The sequence below is a fragment of the Gracilinanus agilis genome, chromosome 3 (assembly GCF_016433145.1).
Source record: "Gracilinanus agilis isolate LMUSP501 chromosome 3, AgileGrace, whole genome shotgun sequence".
Classification (NCBI taxonomy): Eukaryota; Metazoa; Chordata; class Mammalia; order Didelphimorphia; family Didelphidae; genus Gracilinanus; species Gracilinanus agilis.
The window spans coordinates 74,083,572-74,104,902 of NC_058132.1; the positions used below are offsets into that span (position 1 = coordinate 74,083,572).

General features: G+C 37.6%; 2 protein-coding genes across 2 annotated transcripts in view; one reads left to right on the forward strand and one right to left on the reverse strand.

Annotated features, from left to right (window-relative positions):
* Nucleotides 1–1,115, reverse strand: part of LOC123241058 (antizyme inhibitor 2-like) — a 39,476-nt gene extending 38,361 nt beyond the window's left edge. The window contains exons 1-2 of the mRNA XM_044668768.1: nt 1,102–1,115; nt 315–474 (exon numbers count right to left, since the gene is read on the reverse strand). Coding sequence (XP_044524703.1) covers nt 315–474; nt 1,102–1,115 — 174 coding nt within the window. The remainder of the gene's footprint in view (nt 1–314; nt 475–1,101) is intronic.
* A 12,831-nt stretch (nt 1,116–13,946) lies between these two features.
* Nucleotides 13,947–14,523, forward strand: LOC123238798 (jupiter microtubule associated homolog 2-like). Its single transcript, XM_044666010.1, has one exon. The coding sequence runs from the start codon at nt 13,947–13,949 to the stop codon at nt 14,520–14,522; it is 576 nt and encodes a 191-aa protein (XP_044521945.1). The 3' UTR covers nt 14,523.
* Nucleotides 14,524–21,331: the final 6,808 nt, after the last annotated feature.

Consider the following 21,331-nt stretch of genomic DNA (forward strand, 5'->3'; position numbering starts at 1 on the left):
AATATCAACATGAGAGGGCTCTTGAAATGTTAGAGCTAAAAAGGATCTTGGGAACACAAAATGTCAGTAGGAAGGGACTGATTCATAGAATTTAATTAACCTCTCCATTTGGAAGCTAAGTCTCAGAGTAGGGAAGCAATTGTGCTCAAAATCATATAGAGTTATTGGGAGTGTTGGGATTTGAGCACAGGTTTTCTGACTCCCAACTCTATTTTCTGCTGTCGGACGGCAAATAGGTTCAGTCCTTCAAGAACTGAGTCCCTCTTTCCCTGATTTCCCAACAGCCTTGGAATTTGTGAAACAGCTTCTCTTACCGAGTCTGAGAGTTCCTGGATTTTTTCCTGGAGAATCTTCCAAGCAGAGGTTCCTGTCTCTAGGAGCATCACCTGCTCTTGTAGTTCCCCATGACTTCCAACCTCCTTAGGAGTTTGAATGCAGGATTCTGGTCCCTCAGAGAGGATGTGAAGACAAGTTCTGGGAAGAAATGGCTGTGAAATAACTATCCCTATCCCAATCTCTACTCTCTTAATCAGGGAGACTCAATTTTTTCATCTTCCTTCTTTCCTAGAAACAATCCTCTCCAATGTATCACAGGATTTAGAAGATATTAAAAAAAAACTTCAGACATCATCTAATCTGATCTCTTATTTTGCCAATGAAGAATGAAGATGCAGAGAGTTGAAGATTTGGTCTCTTTCTTAGATTTGTCCCATGGAGCTAGCCCTGACAAAATGACAGCCCTTTTTTACTTTCAAAAGCCTTTTTATATACATGAAAGTAAAATAGAAAGGTTCCCCAGCCCCAGCCTCTGATTTCCCTAATATCTCCCCTTGACCGTGGGAAGTCAAAAGGCTCTCTTCAATCCTAATGAGCTTAGGGATCCCCTTCAGTCTCAGAGAGGTCAGGGATCACTATCCCTTAGCCCCTAGGAGTTTTAGTGTTCTCTCCCCAGCCCCTGAGGACTTGGAATCCTCTACCACAGCCTTTCAGAACCCTAATATCTTCATCTTCTAAGAGTACAAGGGTTACCCCCATCAACTTCTGGAAGCCATGAGATCACCCCATAACCATGCAATCATTGTTATCCAATGCTTCCCTCACCTCTTGGCCAACATTCCTATGTGGCAGCACTGATCCCTTTGGACTAGGAAGAAGTGAAACTGCTGCTTCGTGTATAAGCAAACCTTTTGGGAAGGAAAGAATAGAATCCAGGCAAAGCAAGACTAGTGTTTCCAAGAAATGATGAGTAGTGAGGGACTATATAAGGAATCACACTTTAAACCTGCCCCACCTATCTTTAGTCTATCAGTAACCTGTGCCCTTTATATCTCAACACCTTTCCTCTCCCCCCAACAACAATCACACCTTCCTAGATTCCCCAAAGGAGAGTCACCGTATAAATATCTACTTTGCTCCTGTCCAGGGTGAGGCCAGAGTGATGACACCTTCTCTCACTTTTCTGAACACAAATAAGTCAGAAAAGAATGACAGGCAAAGGTAAAGTAGACTTAAGGAAGGAGCTCAGAGCTAATCTCAGCCAGTATTTTCATAAAATACAAGATTCTTGGAGATTAAGAAACTTGTTCAAAGACACACAGTACATTGGTGACAGAGTTGGAACTTGACTAATGAAATAGGAAGTGTTTTTAACCAACAGGTCAGAGATAAAACTACTTTGAACATTCAATAGATGTAGCATGACAGCCTGAAATTTTGGATTTAGAAACTGAAATATTTAAGATCATCTAGTATAATATCCCAGTTTTGTAGCTGGAGAAACCGAGTTACTAGAAAAGTCAATTAATTTGCCCAAGGTCACACATATAAGAAGTGGCAAAGCCAGAATTCAAATTCAGGTTGTTTCTAAATTTAGTAGTCTTTAAAAATAAATAATTGTCTAATATAAAAAATATATAATTATATGTATAAACATGTATAAATATACAGAGAGAGAGAGGAAGACAGACAGACACAAAGGTAGAGACAGATAGTTAGACAGAGACAGACCAATTTTCCAAATGTAAGAAACTCAACCATCTCCTCTTCCCATAAAGTCCCCATCAGCTTCCTTCTCTATGCTCCTTCCATTGGGTGAAATGATGATCTCAATAGTCGTCTGATCCAAGGAGCCTTCTCAGTATTAAGATTAAAATTCTCTGGAGACTGTATATTAATTTATAATTATTTCTTAAATACTGCAAGCACATAGAGAAAAGGACCATAATCCCATGCTTGGTTGCCTAACTAAACTGCACTTGCCACATTGTTAGTAAGCAAAAGGACCTCACACTGTCCCGCCAGAAGCAAGATACCACACCACTTTTTAGATAAAGAGAAGGAGAACTTCTCAGATCCATATCTTATATCCCCAGTGGTGTCAGTTTTTTGGGGTCTCCTTGGTTGAGCAGAATTGACTTCAGTCTGGTTGGAGGCCAGTCTTCCTGACATCAGGATGAAGAGGGTCAAGAAGCAGATGAGCCTTATACAGATAAGTCTTAGGTCTTGTTCCCAACCCAGTGAAAGGGCAGGAGTGAGACAGAAATGGATTTTTACTCATACTTATGCATACAAGTACTATAGATGCCCAAGAAGTAGAAACAATTTGAACTATTATATCAGCTATTGTACTGATTGCCCTACCATCCTGACGAATTCTTCCTATAATGAATGAAATGTATAACCCATACTTAACAGTTAAAGCTATAGACCATCGGTGATACTGAAGCTATACCAACTGTGAAGATCTTAAATTCGACTCATACGTAATCCCAACCCAAGACCTTACCTCAGGCCAACTTTAACTATGAGAAGTTGATAAATGAGTAGTCTTACCAATAGAATGATCCATCCCACTGTAGTGTGTGAGGTTAACATCAATTTTTAAAAATTCCTTTTCAAAAGAAATATGTAGTGTGTTCTGAATTTTTCTGCATCTTTTATTAGGTAATACCTTTGCAAATATAGCAAGCTTTCATTAAAAGACTTACTATGTGCCAGACAGTGTCTTGGGAGTCATAGATTCAAATAGAAAACCAGATTGTTTCCGTCTTCAAGGAGTTTGGAAGGTAAATCTTCACTGTTTCACGCTAATTTATTTACTTTTTTTTCCTATTCCTATTGAAAAGTATATTGTAAAATTCTTTGCATACTATACTTAAGGGAAGATAGAAAATTGATAAGATTTAAGATTTCATCCGTTAGGAATGCCCAAAGCCTGGATGTTTGGTCCCTCTAATATTCTGAATCTGTCGCAGTAGAGTTTGATATTGTCTGCTTTGGAAGGGCGCCCTCTTAAAGAATTATCAGGTTCTGAAGAATCTTTAAAAATAGAGGAATGTATTGAGTGAATGGCTGGGAGGCAGGTGCTGGTGAAATCTGCCTTCCTGAGGAGAAGGGGTCAAGGATTTTTATACCTTAAAAGAACAAAGACTACATGAACAGTGACCTGGAAAGGAAGGTGGGGAGAGGGGAATACAGGGAGGATTCTTGAGTGTGGTGCCTTGGTGTCTGGGATAGAAGCACAGGTCTACATTATTTATATCAGCCCCAGATCATAAAGGAGGGTGAGTTGAATATCTTAGAGAATGCAGTGGTGTTTGAGATGCAAGTGGAAGGTATGCCTCCATGCTAAAACTAAGGAAAATGTATCTAAAAGCGGAAGGAAATGCATCTATCTCAACATATTTTATTTAAGCAATTGTCTCTTTGGTTGCAAATGGGTTGGAATTCCTCATGTACTCTTTTAACTTTGGATTCCTCTAGAAGCTTGGGGGGTCCAGGGGACTCTGTACCCCATAACAAACCCACACAAGGTTTTAAAAAAAATATCTGGACCTTGGCCAAGGGAAGAACAGCGCTTACTATGGCTTTCCCCTACTTCCTTCTCCAATTGTGTTTGCCTTGGGATATTTGTTCATGCACTGGGATTAAGTAAGAACACATAAGCTACTTGCTCAGTGACAGGTATACCTCCCAGTCTCTACACCTGCCTGTCAATCCACTGAGCTGCCTAGCTACCCCTAAATAGAATTACATCTTTTAAAAATGCACATGCTTTAATTATAATTTAATATAATTATATTATTAATTAATATATAATTAATAATATAATGTAATTTAATTATAAAAATACTTTATTGCAGAAAAACTCTAACCACCATCTAAGCATTCAGTGAGTGGTATTCTTTTTGCTGGTGGAAGGTTTTGCCTAGCTGTTGATGGCTACTTCTTGATCAGGGTGGTGGTTGCTGAAGGTTGGGGTGGCAGTGGCAATAAGACAAGAACGAAGTTTGTCTCATTGACTGACTCTTCCTTTCACTTAAAGGCTTATAGGCCATTAGCCTAATTCTAATATTATTGTGCCTCAGGGAATAGGGACCCCCAAGGAGAAGGAGTTAGAAATGGGTAAGGGTTGGTTGGTGGAGCAGTTAGAACAAGCACAACATTTTATCCATTAAGTTCACCATCTTATCTAGGCATGGTCTATGTGCCCCCAAAACTATGACAACAGTAACATCAGAGATCACCAATCACAGATCACCACAACAAATCGAATAATGAAAAAGTTGGAAATATTGTGAGAATTTCCAAAATAAGAGTTAAATGTGGGCACAAGATGTTGGCAAAATGGTATTGATGGATTTGCTTGACTTGGCATTGCCATAAACCTTCATTTGTAATGCAGTATCTGCAAGGTATCTTCCTAAGAGGGATATGGGCATCCCAAAGAGATATTTCCTCATTCACTTGGTCTCTACTTGTCACCTCACTCTTATTTCACTGAGGATGAGTGATTAGATTGGGAATGAATTGGTTGATTCCACCTAATGAGGGGTCAAAGTTCCCCCATCAAACTAACAACTGGGGTTACCTCAGCAGATTGATCCAGAGAAAGCTGAGCATGGACCATGAGACAGAGGCCCAAGATCAGATTTGGGAATAGATGAAAGCCTAGGTAGCTGCATTGCCTCTCATTGGGAGCCTTGACCCAAGACAAGTTAATGGCCACGTTGGGACAAGGAACTTCTCATTTCCACACAGCTTGAGTCATATGGTCCAAGAGATGGCAGTGATAGAGAATGACCTCCCCAAGAGAATTCCCAGATCAAGCAGTACTTCACATTCATTGGCTTTTAGGAAAGTGCAATTCTTTAAGGCAGTCCCATAATTCTGGAGGTGTAAGGAATGATCATGGTTCACAAGAATGTCAGAGGGTTGTCTCTCTAGCACATTATAAAATAGATTCAGATGCTTATGATTAACATAGCAACTCACTTATAATTAATATAGTAATACATACACTTAAGATTATATCTCTGGTACTAGCCTGGGATTACATTCTTCATCTGGTTACATACACAGACTCGTGCCTGGGATTATGTTCTTATTACCAATCACATCGTTACACCCTACATTTCATAGATCACCATCTGATCATACTCAAGGCACTGATTAAGATTTTGATTATTGATTTTCTGATTGTAATTCCCCTCTTTGATCCTTTCTCAAATTATTGAGGATTGGGTTAGACACAGCNGGTCTGCAACATGTTCTCTCCTAACCATCCTATGCCAGCATGAGCCTATATTCCAAATAGCATGTTTGCCCATAGTCTCAATGTGGTCAAAAACAGAGACAGGTGGTAGCAATTCTACAGACACCATACTAGCTTGTATGGAGGGAACTATAAGCCTTAGGACCTCAGCTGAAAAACTCATCCAGGGTAACTAACCCCCACAGATGGATAGGGTCTTGATGGTGTCAACCACTCAATGTCTTATGTCTATAAAGAAGAGGAGTATAAGTACCTGCTGAGGTACCTTATTCCTGCAGCACATTAATCTTGGCACATTAGAAGGATAGACCATTAAAAATTTGGGGTAGAGAATCATGTAGTCACAGGTGTCAGTTTTCCCCTTAAATATATCATTTGAATCTCTGGGTCTTGCCATTAAGGTGGAAAGTGGGGTAACGGTAACTGCACAGGAATAGGAAGGGTTCTAATTTTTCTCATCCTTGCTGAGTCAATAGATTTGTTAAGAAGAAGAAAGCCCAGGTCCTTGGCCTTAGAAAAATCTAGGTTGAGTCCAAAATAGTTATTGTCCTTTATGACACACTGTGCTAACAAAAAGGGAGCAAATAGAAGAAGAGGCTGAGAAACTCTCCTGAGCCAAGATCTGGCTTTATTGGGAGCAGAAAAATTAGAGGGTCCAGAGGTCTGTAGATATGCAAAATACACATTCTTTTATAGTTTCATGTTTGTTCCCCAACTCTATTCTTTACAAGAAACCCCTAAAGTCTCCTACTTCAACGAGGCTACTTTTTTTGGAGGGCCTTTTTTCCCTCTAAAGCCACTTTAGGCTTTTCTGCCTTCCATGACTTTTTGGATGGCCTTTGTTATTTCTTACATGATTTAGTTTGGTTCAAAATACATTATAAAATAGATTCACATGCACTCACTTATGATTAATATGGTAACACACACACTTAAGATTATATCTCAGGTACTAGCCGGGAATTATATTCTTAATTTAGCTACATACACAGACTCTTGCGTGGGACTATATTCTTACTACCAATAGCAGAGTTACATTCTATCGTTCTGTTGTAATTTGAACATACTCTAAGCATTGAGTAAGATGTTAATTATTGGTTTTTGATTACACATGGAGAGGAGATAACATCTACATAAATAAATATTTGTTCATATGTAAAGTAGAGATCCTTGAAGGCTTAGAACCTTATCTTAAAAAAGGATTGATTGAGACAAATATGAACAATAATCTAGTGTCTGATAAGCCCAAAGATCTCATATATTGGCATAAAAACACACTATCTGATAGAAATTCCTGGAAAAACTGGAAAGCCGTATAGAAAGAAAGTAATTATAGGCTGAAGTCTTTCAATATATGCAAAAATAAAGTCCAAATCACAGACATAAAGGGTGACATCAAATAAATTATACGATCCAAGAAGAGATTACCTATCATATCTATGGATGAGGAAGAATTCATGACCCAATGGGAATGCAGCAGGTAAAAGGTACAATTTTAACAAAATAAAATTTTAAAAGTTTTTCATAAGCAAAACCCATGCATTTAAAATGAGAAGAGAAGCAGTTAACTGGAGGAAATATTTATAGCTAATTTCTCTGGGGAAAAAGATCTTCCTTCCAACCACCTTTCTTCCTTTTTTCTTTCCTTTCCTTCCAAATTTCTTTCTTCCTCCCTTTCTTTTGAGAAGCTCAGAAGCCATTCATGGGCCCAATCATAATACAGATTGGAACAAAAGCTTTAACTTGCTCCATTTTCCCTACCTGGAACTTTTGGGCAGCCTGATGGCCCTCCATTCTCAGGGGCTACCATATTGGTGCTGATCTTGGTATTGATACCTGATCAGTTTTATCTCTACTGTAGCCCAGAACTCCTAAACCCAAATAATCAATCAATCACAACTTCCTTAGCAGCAGGTTTTTTAGATATGTGCTACCCTGCCTAGCTAAAAAGTCTCATTTTTTAGATGCTTAGGGACTGATTCAATTTTTTTTACTTTTTTTAAATTTACATAATTTATTTCCAGCCAGATGAGGCAAATAGTTATGTACATATAGATTTTGTCTTTCATGTCTCCACTTCTCAGTTCTTTTGCTAGAGGTGAACATTCAAAAGTTATGCTTTAATATTGAATCTATAATTGTATATTATGTTCTCTTTGTTCTACTTCACTCTTCATTATCTCATATATTTCTTTCCAACTTTTTAAAAGTTATGCACAGTAGTATTCCATCACAATCATATACCACAATTCGTTTAGCCATTCCACAATTACTGGACATACCCTAGATTTCTAGTTCCACCACAAAGAATGCTGCTATAAATATTTTGGAGCATATGGGTTCTTTTCCTTTCCCCTGATTTCCTTTGGAAATAAACACAGTGATTATATTTCTGGCTCTAAGGACATATATAGTTTTACAGCTCTCTGAATATAACTTCAAATTACTCTTCAAAATGGTTGGATCAATGCACAGTTCCAACAACAGTGTATCAGTGTCTCCATTTTTTCACATTCCTTCCAACATTTGTCATTTTGTCCTTTTGTCACTTGAGCTAACTTGATGGGTATGAAACGATACTTCAGAATTGTTTTGGTTTGCATTTATACCTATGTTTTCCAGTGTTTTTAAAAATAGGAATGAGTATTGTATTTTATCAAAGACCTTTTCTGAATCTATTGTTATATTCATGAGCTTCTTATTACTTTTGTTGTTAATATAATCAATTATGTTGATAGTTTTCCTCATATTAAACCATTCCTGCATTCTTACCATAAATCCTGTTTGGTCACAATATACATAATCTTCGTGATGTATTGTTGCGGTCTGCTAGCTAGTATTTTACTTGGAATTTTTTGCATCCATATTCATTCATGAAGTTGATCTATAATTTTCTTTCTCTGTTTTTTCCCTCCCTGGTTTAGGCATCTATACCATTTTTGTTTCATAATTTCTTTACCTATTATTTCAGCTAATTTATTTAATATCAAATTAGTTGTTCTTTAAATATTTGGTAGAATTCACTTGTGAATCCATCTGGTCTTAATGATTTTTTAAGGAAGTTTGGGAATTAATTCAGTTTTTTTTTTAAAACCCTTAACTTCTGTGTATTGGCTTATAGGTGGAAGAGTGATAAGGGTGGGCAATGGGGGTCAAGTGACTTGCCCAGGGTCATACAGCTGGGAAGTGTCTGAGGCTGGACTTGAACCTAGGACCTCCCATCTCTAGGCCTGACTCTCAATCCACTGAGCTACCCAGCTGCCCCCTGGGAATTAATTCAAATCAATAAGAATGAGATTGTGAATTTGTTGAGAGAGGTACAGCTGAGATGGTAGAGAATCAGGAGGCATTTTAGTACCTTCAAAAAAAACCTTCTTGGGAAGCAACAAATTGGGGGAAAAAATCTTTATTACAAAAACTTCTGACAAAGGCCTAATTACTAAAATTTATAAGTACAAAAAATCAAGCCAATCATTTTAGAGAGCAATTTGGAATTATGCCTAAAGAGTTATAAAATTGTGTATACTCTTAGAACCAGCAATACCACTATTAATTTTTTATAAAGAATTAGGAATTCTGATCAGAATAATGACTAACCAAAATTCCAGAAGAGTATTGAGAAAATATTCTACCTATCTTCTGATAAAGGATTCAGAGTGAAGAATGACATATAATTTTTTTAGAAGACAGTTCAGAAATTTGTTCATAGTCAACTATGTTTGTAGCAGGTACTATTTTTCTTTAATTCTCATTGTGGGGGAGGGTTGGAATGGGAGGTACAAAAAAAGAATATCATTTTTAAGATGATTTATGGAAGATTTTCACTTCCATGAGCTAATATGGCAGACTAAGGAATACCCTGAGTTCACCCAAACTCACTTCCAAACAACCTCAACCCACACCCACACCCTAAACACACCTTAAAGCAAATTGTGGAGTGGAAGAACCAACAAAAGGCAGTGTGAAACAGTGTTCCCAGTTCCAAACAGCATTAAAAAAAAAAACAGCAGGAAAGACATCTCACTGGGGTAAGAAAGAGGTAAGAAGGGAGAGCAGTCTAGTTCACTCAGCTCCCAAGGAAACCCTTAGCAGGAGGAAAGGTCTAGGGTGAGCACATGGCTCAGTATAGAGGGATAATACTCCCTCCACCCCAGGAACAGAGATGAACTTCAACATAGAGGGAAAGTCATGAAAAAAAAAGGCTGGAAAAATGAACAAAAGACTGAGAAAAAACTGGTTGATAATAGGTACTATAGACAATGAAGTAATATCAGTGCTTAATCTATATTCACCAAATGGTATAGCATCCAGATTTTTAAAGGACAATTCACAAGATTCTCTGCCTTATCATGTATTTGTTCATTTATCTTTAATTTCTCCCCACTCACTCCCTCTGTTCTTCAGGTCTCTGGCTGAGTATTGTTGTAGTGCCGAGTGCTGCCATGCATGCTACAATCACAACTAGAGTAATCTTATCCCTTTATATCTTACAATTATTTATTTATCTTAGAATATTTATTCATCATGGTTTAGCTAATCTGGAGACCACATTTCCTTCTATTAGTATCTTCCCTCTTGTTTTATCTGTTTATGCTAGAGATCTTTGAAGGATCTTTAAAAAAAAATCTCTTCCTTTTGAGATCTTTGTCATTTCATGTATTTTCTGGCACTACTTATTTCTGTATCAATTCATAATCTTCCAATGCTTCTCTCAGTTCATTTGTCATAATCTTCCAATGCCTCTCTCAGTTCATTTGTCATTTATTACTGAACATTATTATTTCACAATTTACATATGCCTACATCAGATCTCTTGTCTGGTCTCTCTTCTTCACTCCACTGCCAAGACCTTAGCTGAAACCCTCAACTCTGAGCTTTTTCTATTGTAATAGCCTCTTAATTGACCTCTTTGCCTTTAGTCTTCTACGATCTATCCTATACATGATGCCAAAACAATCTTCCAAAATACTCACCACAGTGGCTAGCACATAGAAAGTGTTTCATAAATATCTGTTGATAGCCTGATAGATCTTAAGGCAGAGCTCTGAATACATTATTCCCCCCCTCAAAAACCTTTAGTGGATCCCCATAACCTACTGATTAAAAAATACATTCCTGGTTCTAGCGTTCTAGGAATTCAAAATTGACGTGATAAAAGCATAAAATTAGAATTTACAAAGACCAGAATCTATCTGTTCAGCCTTAACTTATACTTGTCTCTTTCATGTACTCTATATTCCCTCCCAAAATTCCTTTTCCTTGCACCCTCCAATTCATTCCTTTCTTGTCTCACTCTCTCCTTTGTACCTTTACTCCTAGTACCCCTAGAATGCATGTGCCTTTTTAATCCATCTGCTTGAATCACTCCTTCCTATCAAGTCTCAGCTTGGATACCACTTCATCCCAGAAGCCTTCTGAGATTTCTCTATGCCACCCCACTTTTCCTCTTCCACTTACTTTATTCACTTTTCCACTATAGTCGTTTGTGCCACATCTCCTCCATCTTCACTCCTAATTAGATTGTACAGTCTTTGAAAATATGGGCTGTGTCTTGTCCAACTTTTTATCACCAGAATCAAACAGAGACCTTTGCACTTAATAGGTATTTAATAATGTTAGAGAATCATTCAATGTTATAGCCTTGTACTTGCTGAGCCCTTAGGCAAGCCATTAATTCTACCAATCCTATTTCTGTCTTTGTAGAATAGAAATAATACTCCATTCATTACCATTTTCTGTTTTGAAGAAATTTTTATTTTCTCTTTTTTTTAATTAGAAAATGTTTATTTCCTCTGTTCACCTCCCCTTTTCTTTCCCAGTGTAAAAAATAAGAACCAAACACTTGTAACATATATAAGCAAAATTAATTCCTGCATTAAAATATATAGACATAGACAAAATCTATGCTTTCTTCTCCATCTTGAGTACTCCATTACTCCTTAATCAGGAGTGGTAATGTGCTTCTTCAACTATCCTCTGGAATCGTGGTTGAGTACTGCATTGATCAGAGTTCTTTCCAAGTTGCTTATCTTTATAATGTTGTCATTTTTATATAAATTATTGTCCTGATTTATGCGCTCCACTGTATCCATTCATACAATTCTTCCTGGATTTCTCTGAAACCATCTCTTTATCATTTCCTATAATGTAATAGCATTCCATTACACTAATATACTGTAATTCATTCAGTTATTTCACAGAAGATGGACATCCATTTCTAGTTCTTTGTCACCTACCATTTTCCATGAAGTAGAAAGCTTAAAGAAATGGGAAGTTAGTCATCAGCAACAATTGTGTGTAGGGTCTAGGTGCTAGATTGAGGGAGAAACAAAGATATATAAAACCCAGTTCCAGTCCCTCGGGGTTTTCACAGTCTAATAGGATGAAGGGGAATTACACACATAATTCTCAAACAAAAATATCAAAGGACTCAATGGATTGACAGTCAGGTCTGGAGATGGGTTCAAATCTAGTCTCAGACATTTCCTAGCTGTGTGACCTTGGGTGAGTCACTTAGCCTTAATTGCCTAGCCCTTATTGCTCTTCTGCCTTGGAACTGATACTTAATAATGATTCCAAGACAGAACACAATGGGTTAAAAGAATAGAAATATCAATGTACTCCTACTGTCAAATTCCAGGGAAATAGGACTTCAGGTAAGAAATTATGGGGAACAATTACTTTCTTAGTCACAAAGTAGTACATAGGAGTTAGTTCTAGGAACTTGAAATTGAGACTAAAAACATAAAATTAGAATTTACAAATAGCAGAGTTCTTAACAGAGATTCTTGGAGAGTGCACAGCCAGGCTGGACTGGGTTGATTTGTACTCAACTTCTAGATTGAAATGGGTTGGGCTAGGCTGGGTTCATCTTGACCTGGTAAGGTCAAATCACCTGGTGATGGGAGAGGCTGCTTGGACACACTAAAAATCTTAGGTGTGGAAAGCTGACAGTTCAAATTACTGACTCAGATCAGGAGGGGGCATTTTATGACTTTAAGTCCAACCCTTTTGCTAAAAGGAACCTTCTGTACAATATCTCAGATAATTAATCACTCATTTCTTCTTTTGAAACCTCCAGGAAAGGGATCGCATGGCTCCTAAAGCTTTTCTTTTTGTCTTTGGACAGTGCAGATTGTTAGTCGATTGATTGATTGATTGATTGCTTGATTGATTGTTATGTAAGGCTTCTCTTCTCTAGGTTAATTATTCCCAGTTTAACGTGTTTGTCTCATGGGGTGGTCTCTATTTCCCTCAGCATCCTTAGGATCTTCTTCTGAACCTATTCTAGTTTGTCACTATCCTTCCTAAAATGTGGTATCTAGTCCTGGTCACAGAACTCCAGATGTGATTTGAGCAGATCAGAACAACTTCGAGGGGACTCACCTTTCTCATTCTGAACACAAATTTCTATTCATATACAGATGAATATGTTGTTAATTTTGTGCCTGCTGTATGATACTGAGAGAGAAATAATCAACAGAGAACCAACATGGGGAACCAGGAAGACTTGGATTCCAGTCCAGCCTCGGATGTGTGATGGCTACTTGTTTCTAAGCAATTCACCCAACTTCTCAGGACTCCAAGTCACTCTCTGAATCTCTGAGTTTCAGAGAAGGTACTCGCCTGCATTAGTAAAGGGAATTCTTCACCAGGAGCTCCTCAGGTTGACAGAATCACAGATCTAGTTCCTGTCACACTGTCAATTTATGTTGTTTGCTGCCTACTCGTATCAAATAATCTGCTAGGATCAAATGAGATAATATTTGTAAAGCCCTTAGGACTGTGCCCTGTATCCAGGAGGTACTTAGTAAAGGCTTCTTTCCTAGTCGCCTCAGATCTTCTTTACCAGAACTACCTCCCTTATTTGGTACTTGTGAAGCTTATTTCTTGAACCAAGGCTTTAGACTTGGTTTTTACTTTTGCTAAATTTCATCTCATCCATTTGCCTCATCTTTTAAGTCTGTTGAGATTCTTTTGACTTTGCTTGTACTTGGCTATTATTTTTCCAGGATTTCAGTCATGTCTGACTCTACATGAACTGATATGAGACTTTCTTAGCAAAGATACTGGAATGGTTTGACATTTCTTTCTCTGGTTCATTTTATAGGCAAGCGGGGTTAAGTGACTCATCCAATATTACACAGATAGGAAGTGTCTGAGGTCAGTTCCTCCCAAATCCAGGCCAAGTACTCTATCCATTGTACCACCTAGCTGCCCCCAAACTATATCTTACGGTAATATTCATCAAAAACTATTTGGCAGCTGTTGGGGGTGGGTGGGAGCGGGAACAGAGCTGCTCTGCTTGCTGTGCCGGAGGACTGCTGCTGCTGCCGCTACGGCTCCTACCACCGTTACCACTGCCGCAGCCGCAGCCGCAGCCGCTCCCGACATGTTCCAGGGGCTGGAGAACGAAGGCGGCAAGCCAAATTCCAGGGGAATGAAACCACCTGGAGGAGATTCAAGCAATCTCTTTGGAACTCCAGAAGAAGTTACTCCTTCAAATAAGCCAAATAGAATGGCATCTAATATTTTTGGAGCATCCAAAGAACCTCAGAATACACCTAAAAGGTCAAATCCTCCAGGAGGCAAAGAAAGTGGTATCTTTGAAGAGCCTTCTCCTGTGCAGGCTCCATATCGTTTGAATCCCCCTGGTGGGAAGACCAGTGACATCTTTGGGTCTCCAGTCACCATTACTGCGCCCTTAGCACACCCAAACAAGCCCAAGGATCATATTGTCTTACGTGAAGGTGAGGACACAAAATTGCAACTCAGAGCTACAGAAAATACACAATCTTCAAGAGAAGAACGTGATGAGAAATGTGACAAAGGAAAGGAGGAACAAGCCAAGGAAACTGAATCTAAAATCAAGATTGACAGCCATGAGCCCAGGCTGGGCCCCAGGCCTCGATCACACAACAAAGTCCTCAACCCCCCAGGTGGAAAATCCAGCATCACTTTCTACTAAAGAAAACTACTCCCAGTATCTTCAGACTAGAAATTCTTCTGTTAGGGTGTCAAGGTTTATAGTCTCTATTTAGTACAAGTTGGGGTGGGAGGGGAAGGGAGGGGCTGATCATTTATGTGAAGATTTTCATGTAGCTCACTGCTCACACTCGTCTTCTAGAAACAGCTAGGGCTATACAGGACCAGGGACATTGAACTTTTCAGGGAACTGAGAAAATAAGTTAAGGCAGCAATAAGAAATTCCCCAGGTTCACATCTAAGAATTAATTTCAAAAATGAGAGAATCTTTGATAGAGTGAAAAAAAAAATGAGGAAGTTGGGATCTTCATAAATACTAGGAACATAAATGTTTTGGTGGGCAATTCTACGTCTAGGGATGGTCCTGCAGCAATAGCCATTGATGGTTTCACTAAAAGACTAGAGAAACCCATGTAAATGATGTGTTAGACAACTTCCCAAGGAATGCTCCCCCTCCCTTGTCTGGTAAAGGGATACAACTTGTGTTTCAAAAGGGTAATGTGTGATTTAGCTCACAGAGTACTTAAATTAGAGAATGATGATCCAGAACCTTTAACTTTTATGGGGGCACTACTTTCTGAGAAAACGGGTGTTGAATCTATTTGTGTCCTTTTTAAGTTTGCCTCCATGATGCATAGTTCTACAGACATTCTATAAGGCTTTTTGACCTCTTTCCCACAAAAGCCAGGGGAAGAATCACTAAGCCACGCCTTGAAAGGAGGGATATAGGACTTGCTTTGACCTTGCAAGTGCTTATCAGTTAAGCCAATTTTCCTTTTCTCTTGTTTGTAGACCTTTTCTTAATGGCAGATTTTTGCACTCAGATCTTGCAGGAGCAACTATAACTTCTGTAATCTAGAAGACCTTGATCTGATCTTATATAAAAATACCTGCCTTATGCAAGCGAATAAGTTGGATCTCTTATTACTGATTTTTAAAGTGAATAATTTATCTCTGCTGTTCTCATAAGCCTTAAAGCTTTTGACTACCTCTGCAGTTCATCAATGATGTGAACTATTACTTTCACAAACCACAATTCTTTTCTAAGTGGGGGGGGGGCTTCCAATCTTTTTTAAAAGGCCTTATTAACCTATCTAATTTTTTTCTGATATTTTGGTTATTCATATTTTTCTAAGACTTTTTTTTACTATAATCAGTTGATGGAGAGGAGAGAAAATCACTGAGTACCTTTAGTTCTTCAAAAATAAACATTTTGGACAAATATTTAAAGAGCCATTTTTAATCCTGTTCAAATAGCCTCACAAACTGCTAATGACTTTGAACCATTTATGACATAAAAAAGTAAATTCTATAGATATACTAAAGAGTAAGCAATCTTAAAAATCCCTTGTATTTTAGTGATTACTCATTTGAAAAAATCTCTAGTCTCCTGCCTAATGAAACTGGAAACATTAGATCTGGATATTAACTACAATGATAGCATTGAAATCAGTGTATAAAATAAGAATTTTTCAAGTGAAAATAATGGGCTACCATTTTCTTAGAACTATTGTAATTATATTTAATTATAGAATCACATCCCTTTGATCCATTTAGGAAAATGCTCAGTCAGACTAAATAACACTATGTTTTACAATTCTTTTACCTCTTACATTTTGGAACATTTGTTACTACCATGCAAGTAGAGCAGGTGAGGTTTTATGATGGTGTATTTCATGATGGATATGAATTACCTGCAAGGTGAGCATAAAATGCTGGAAATATTATTCTACTTAGAATATTTAGCAAACTGACATTTATGATTATGTACCCATTGTCCTGAATATTTAAGTGCCTGTAGGAAATTGCTGTAAAACATTTTTTACCTGGTAAATTGCAGGGAACTAGCATATGGGATTAATTAGCCAAAGAATTTTACCTCTTTTAAGATCCCCTGATGATTTTGGAGATTGCTTTATAGCTAAGATAATCTTATTGTTTCCTATAAGCTTATAAAGTACAGACAGTATCCAATTTAATCAAATGGGCTGTATACTAAGAGATTGGAAGTCATGTTTAAAACCAGGAAGTCATTTTTAGTAGAAATAATGTTGTAAATGGTGATTAAATTCTTAGCCTAGATCACAGAAATCTACTTAATCCAGAATAGAGATCATTGTGGAACCTAGTCACCTTTTATGAAAGTGTCTATGGAAAAACAAATTTTAGGTGCTAGTTTAGGGTGGCAAAAACAGTCTTTCTCAGCCACATCCCTAGCAATGGTGATTGTCCTTTCCCACCTGAATTCCAAAATTCTAAGCCTCTAATGATGATTTCTAGAGCAAGAATTCCAGAAGAATGAAGTGGTAAACGATAGGGATGGAGTCTCCATTGGGAGAAAATTAGTAGTAGTCAGAAGTGTTGTTCTAAATAGCAGCAGTAGAATAATATTTTCCATTCCCTCCTAACTTTTCCTTGCTCCTGATGCATCATCTTGATATAAACCCTGGAACCTGGTATAGAGGAGCTCTGGAAGGGAGGGGAATGAAAAGTAGCTCACAAGAATGAGATTGGCTAGCAGGACAAAGTGTTCCTGCATCTGCATTTTGTATGTAAAGTAGAGGTATACATGTCTGGCTGACTATATTATGTTTGTTGGGACTGCTTATATTTGGAAGATCCAAAGACTCTTAGCATCCTACTCAGTCGCTTCTAAAATGCATTAAGAAATTGTCCTTGTATTTTTTTATTATGCCTTAAAACTTGTTTTTTAAATGCAGTTGGTGCCAAAATTTTTTCTAGAAATATGTCAAGAAACTTTGCGCTTATATTTCACAGTGTAATTTTGATGGGACGTTTTCTTACTTTTGCAGGGCAGAAATGAGAATAACAGTTGCATTAAATCTGGCAATCATATAGCCAAAAAAAAACTATTTGGCACTGGTTCAAAAAATTATGAAATAGATCAAAGAAATAGAGGAAATAATCAAGAAACAGAAGACATTGGAAATGATGAAATATAAATTTTGTAGACAGAGAAGAGAACATATCCTTTCTTTAAAAAACAAAAATACTTACCTTCTCTCTTAGAATCAATACTGTGTAATGGTTCCAAGGCAAAAAAAGTGGTAAGAGCTAGGCAATGGAGGTTAAGTGATTTGTCCAGGGGCACACAGTTAGGAAATGTCTGAAGTTAGATTTGAACCCATTTCCAGACCTGGCTGTCAATACACTGAGCCACTTAGCTGGCCCTGCATATATCCTTTCTTGACAAGAGCTGGAAAAAAATTTGTAAGTAATTAAGATTGAAAGAATTATCCTGTATCAAATGCCACAATAATCTCCAAACATATTTGAGAACTTAATATAAGAGTTTGTGCCATTAAAAATTCTAAGGAATAAGACCTTTCACAACCTCCATGATCAAATATAAAGTTCTCTGTTTGGAATTTAAAGTATTTCAAAACCCGAGTCCCGATATTGAATGATGTGGCTTGTGACATCGTAAGCAAACTTCCTCCAAGTTACAACATTGAGAAGACAATGAGGAAATATTTAACAACTTACATACAGAGTATAAACACTGCTTGTCCAAGAAATGAGATAGTTTTTGTGAATTATTGCATACTATAAAACAACCAGGTCATCATAATGATAGGAAGTCATCTAAATAGCATAAAGTATTCGGCAGGCAAAATTCCAAGGATATAGCTGGAAAATTCTTGCTCAAGCTTACAAGAATGATTTCCTTAATAGGTCAGATTTCTTAGAGACGTGGTATCAAACTGGAATACCACAGTGTGCTGGCTCTTTGCCTTTGTCTTTACTCAAGTTTACTTAACTAGAGCAGAGCAGAACGTTGCAAAGAAAAAATGTATGCTTGTTACCTGTTTGGTTCTGACTGTGAAGTTATAGATGACAGAGAATGCAAGAATACTCCTGAAGATGATGCCTAAATTTATAGATTATCTTTAGATAGAACATCCTGGAAGTGAAAGACCAACAAGACACTAGGACAATCCTATCACAAAATTCTTTATGATAGGAGTTCCCAGGATGGTAAGCAATCAAATATTCCACAATGACCCACTTACATTGATCTAGAACATCACACAAGTGAGCAGAGATGAATATTATCAACTATTGGTTATTCTTTTTACTTTGTGATTTCTATGATCTTTCTATCAGACTAAATCCCCAGAATACTGGATTGGAAGAGAATGTGGCATTGTGTTAACTTAGTTCATAACCATAAAGTTCCATTTTCTTAAGTTGAAAGCAGGTAGACTTACTTTAAAAAACTAATCTTCTTTTTTTTAAATTGAATAATTTTGACTAGATTTATATGGGATTTTTATATAACTATATATCAAATACAAAATATTTTTATCATACTACAGTTATGTGTAAGGAAATGTTTGAAATAAGACTACAGAAACCAAAGCAAACAAGCAAAACAAATCTAAGTTCTTCCTACCTTTACAGTCTTTCTTCTTATTCCTCTGCATACTCATTAGGAAAGAGGTACTTGAAAAGACATTGTCTCTAATCAATCAATATTTATCAAAATTTATTAAGCACCTACTATGTGCCAACCACTGTACTGAACACTGGGAATGCCTTTGCAGTGACTGTCCCCCATGCTCAAAATACTCTGCCTCCTCATGTTCACCTCTTAGTTTCCCTGGATTTTTTCAAGACCACAGCTCATATTCTACCTTTTGTGGGAGGCCCCCACCTATTTCAGCTGCTATATCCTTCTTTTTTCCAATTTCCTTCCAACTATGTATATATCTCGTATAGTCCTTTTCAGGGCTGCCCATCTGTCTTTGGTGTCCACCTTTCACCCAACTCTCACCTGGGACTCCAAGAACCATCTCAGCAATCAAACAAAATCAGGTTGAGGGTTATCAAAAGATATCAGACTTGTCAATGAATTAAGGGAATGTCTACCCCAAGCAAATTAAGACTTCCCTTGGCAGAATGGGCAGATGAGAATAGTTTGTTCCAATGGCCATGAAGGAGGCAGAAGCAGGTGCTATGGAACACTTAAAGTTTGGTTAGAAAAGGAAGATGACAAGGTCATCCACTCTTTTGTCTTGCCACTGGACTTTGATGACTCTGGAAGACAGAGGGAGGCTGATGACTTTGTATAACTCTACCTCCAATTCATGGGCAAGTCAAAACATCATCCAATGATGTCACTGGTCCTCTTCAAAATGAAGGACAAACAATATATCTTGTATATACCTAGATAATTAAATGTTGTCTCCCCCATTAGAATGAATATTCCTGGACAGTGGGAAGCATTATTGCCATTCTCCAGTGCTTGGTACTATGCCTAAGCACATCCCAGCCTCTCATAAATGTTTGTAAAGGTGTGTACAATATTGTACTTTCTAAGAGGAGACTACAAGGAGAGTCAATCCCATGTTCCCAATTTGTCAACTTAATAACTGACCTAAAGAAAAGATGGAAGGCATTAGAGGAGATAAAGTAGACAATTCTGACTACATAAAGCTGAAGAAGCTTTTGCACAAATAAATCAATTATGGCAGAATTAAAAAAGAAAATCCAAGATTTAACCCATTAAGTCAATTTTTTGTGAATATAGTGGGTGGGGAGACCCAGAGGATTCCAGGCTCAGCCTGAAGTAAACTACTGACACTCACTTCCCCATAATCTAAGAGAAGGAAGTCTAGAAACTTACTAAACTTTTCAGAGTTTAGACAGCTCATTCCTCACCTGGCTTTTCTGAAAGTCTCCATTTACTGAATCACCTACAAGTCTTCCTCTTACAAGTAGGGTCTAGAATAAGCTTCAGTCCTAGAAAATATGAGACAGACTGTCTAGCAATCTCTCCCTATTGGTCTTCATCATCCTAAAATGCCCAGGTTTTTGGAAGTCTCTTTACTCGGGTGGAGGGGAGTTTTTAACAGGGACCAAGAGGTGACCACAAGAAAAGACTATTCAGCTTCTGGAGTTGCAAGTTCTTCAACGCAGTCACTTCTATTTTGAGTTGTAGTCATTTTTATTGTTCAGTTGTTTCAGTTGTGTCCAACTCTTCATGGCCTATTTTTTTTTGGTAAAGATCCTGGAATGGTTTGTCATTCTCCAGCTCATTTACACATAAGAAAACTGAGGCAAATAGGATTAAGTGACTTGCCCAAGGCCTCATAGGTAGGAAGTGTCTGAGGTCAGATTTAAAATAGAAATGAATTGACCTGACTCCAGACCAGTCATTCTATCCACTGAACCATCTAGGGGCCCCACTTTTGAATAGCAGTTGCTATTTAGACATCTCATTTCCCACTTGACTTACATGCATTGCTGACTTATTTGAATTCTCTGGCAGAACTCATTTTGGGCTTTGTTGACTTCTCCATCAACATAGGGTATCTTCTTCTCTCTCCTCCTCTCCTCTTCAGTTTTCTTTTCTTTTGGCTATTCTTTTTTTTTTAATTTTTCTTTTCTGTTTTTGAATTACATATAGAACTATTATTTTACCATTGTTTTCTGACATTTTACAATTCAGATTCTCTCCTTCCCTTCTTTCCCCAGCCCTTCCCCCAGATCTATTTGTAAATGCTCTTTTGTGCATTAATATTGGTGTCTTCATGCAATATGTATTTCCATATTCTTTATTGTAAGACAGATGACACATATCACACATACAATAAAAAACTCATAAAGGAAATGAAGTGAAAGGTGCCATGCTTTGATCTGCAATCAGATTCCAACAATTCCTTCTTTGGTCTTGCACAGTAAAATTTTTTTTTGTCATGAGTCCCTTGAAGTTACTTTGAGACCTTGTGGAAGGTCAATTAAAGAAATAGGGTCAGGCTAGGGCCT

Bases quoted from the DNA above. Each gene is read 5' to 3' on its own strand.
- LOC123238798 (XM_044666010.1), top strand. From the start codon at position 13,947: ATGTTCCAGGGGCTGGAGAACGAAGGCGGCAAGCCAAATTCCAGGGGA.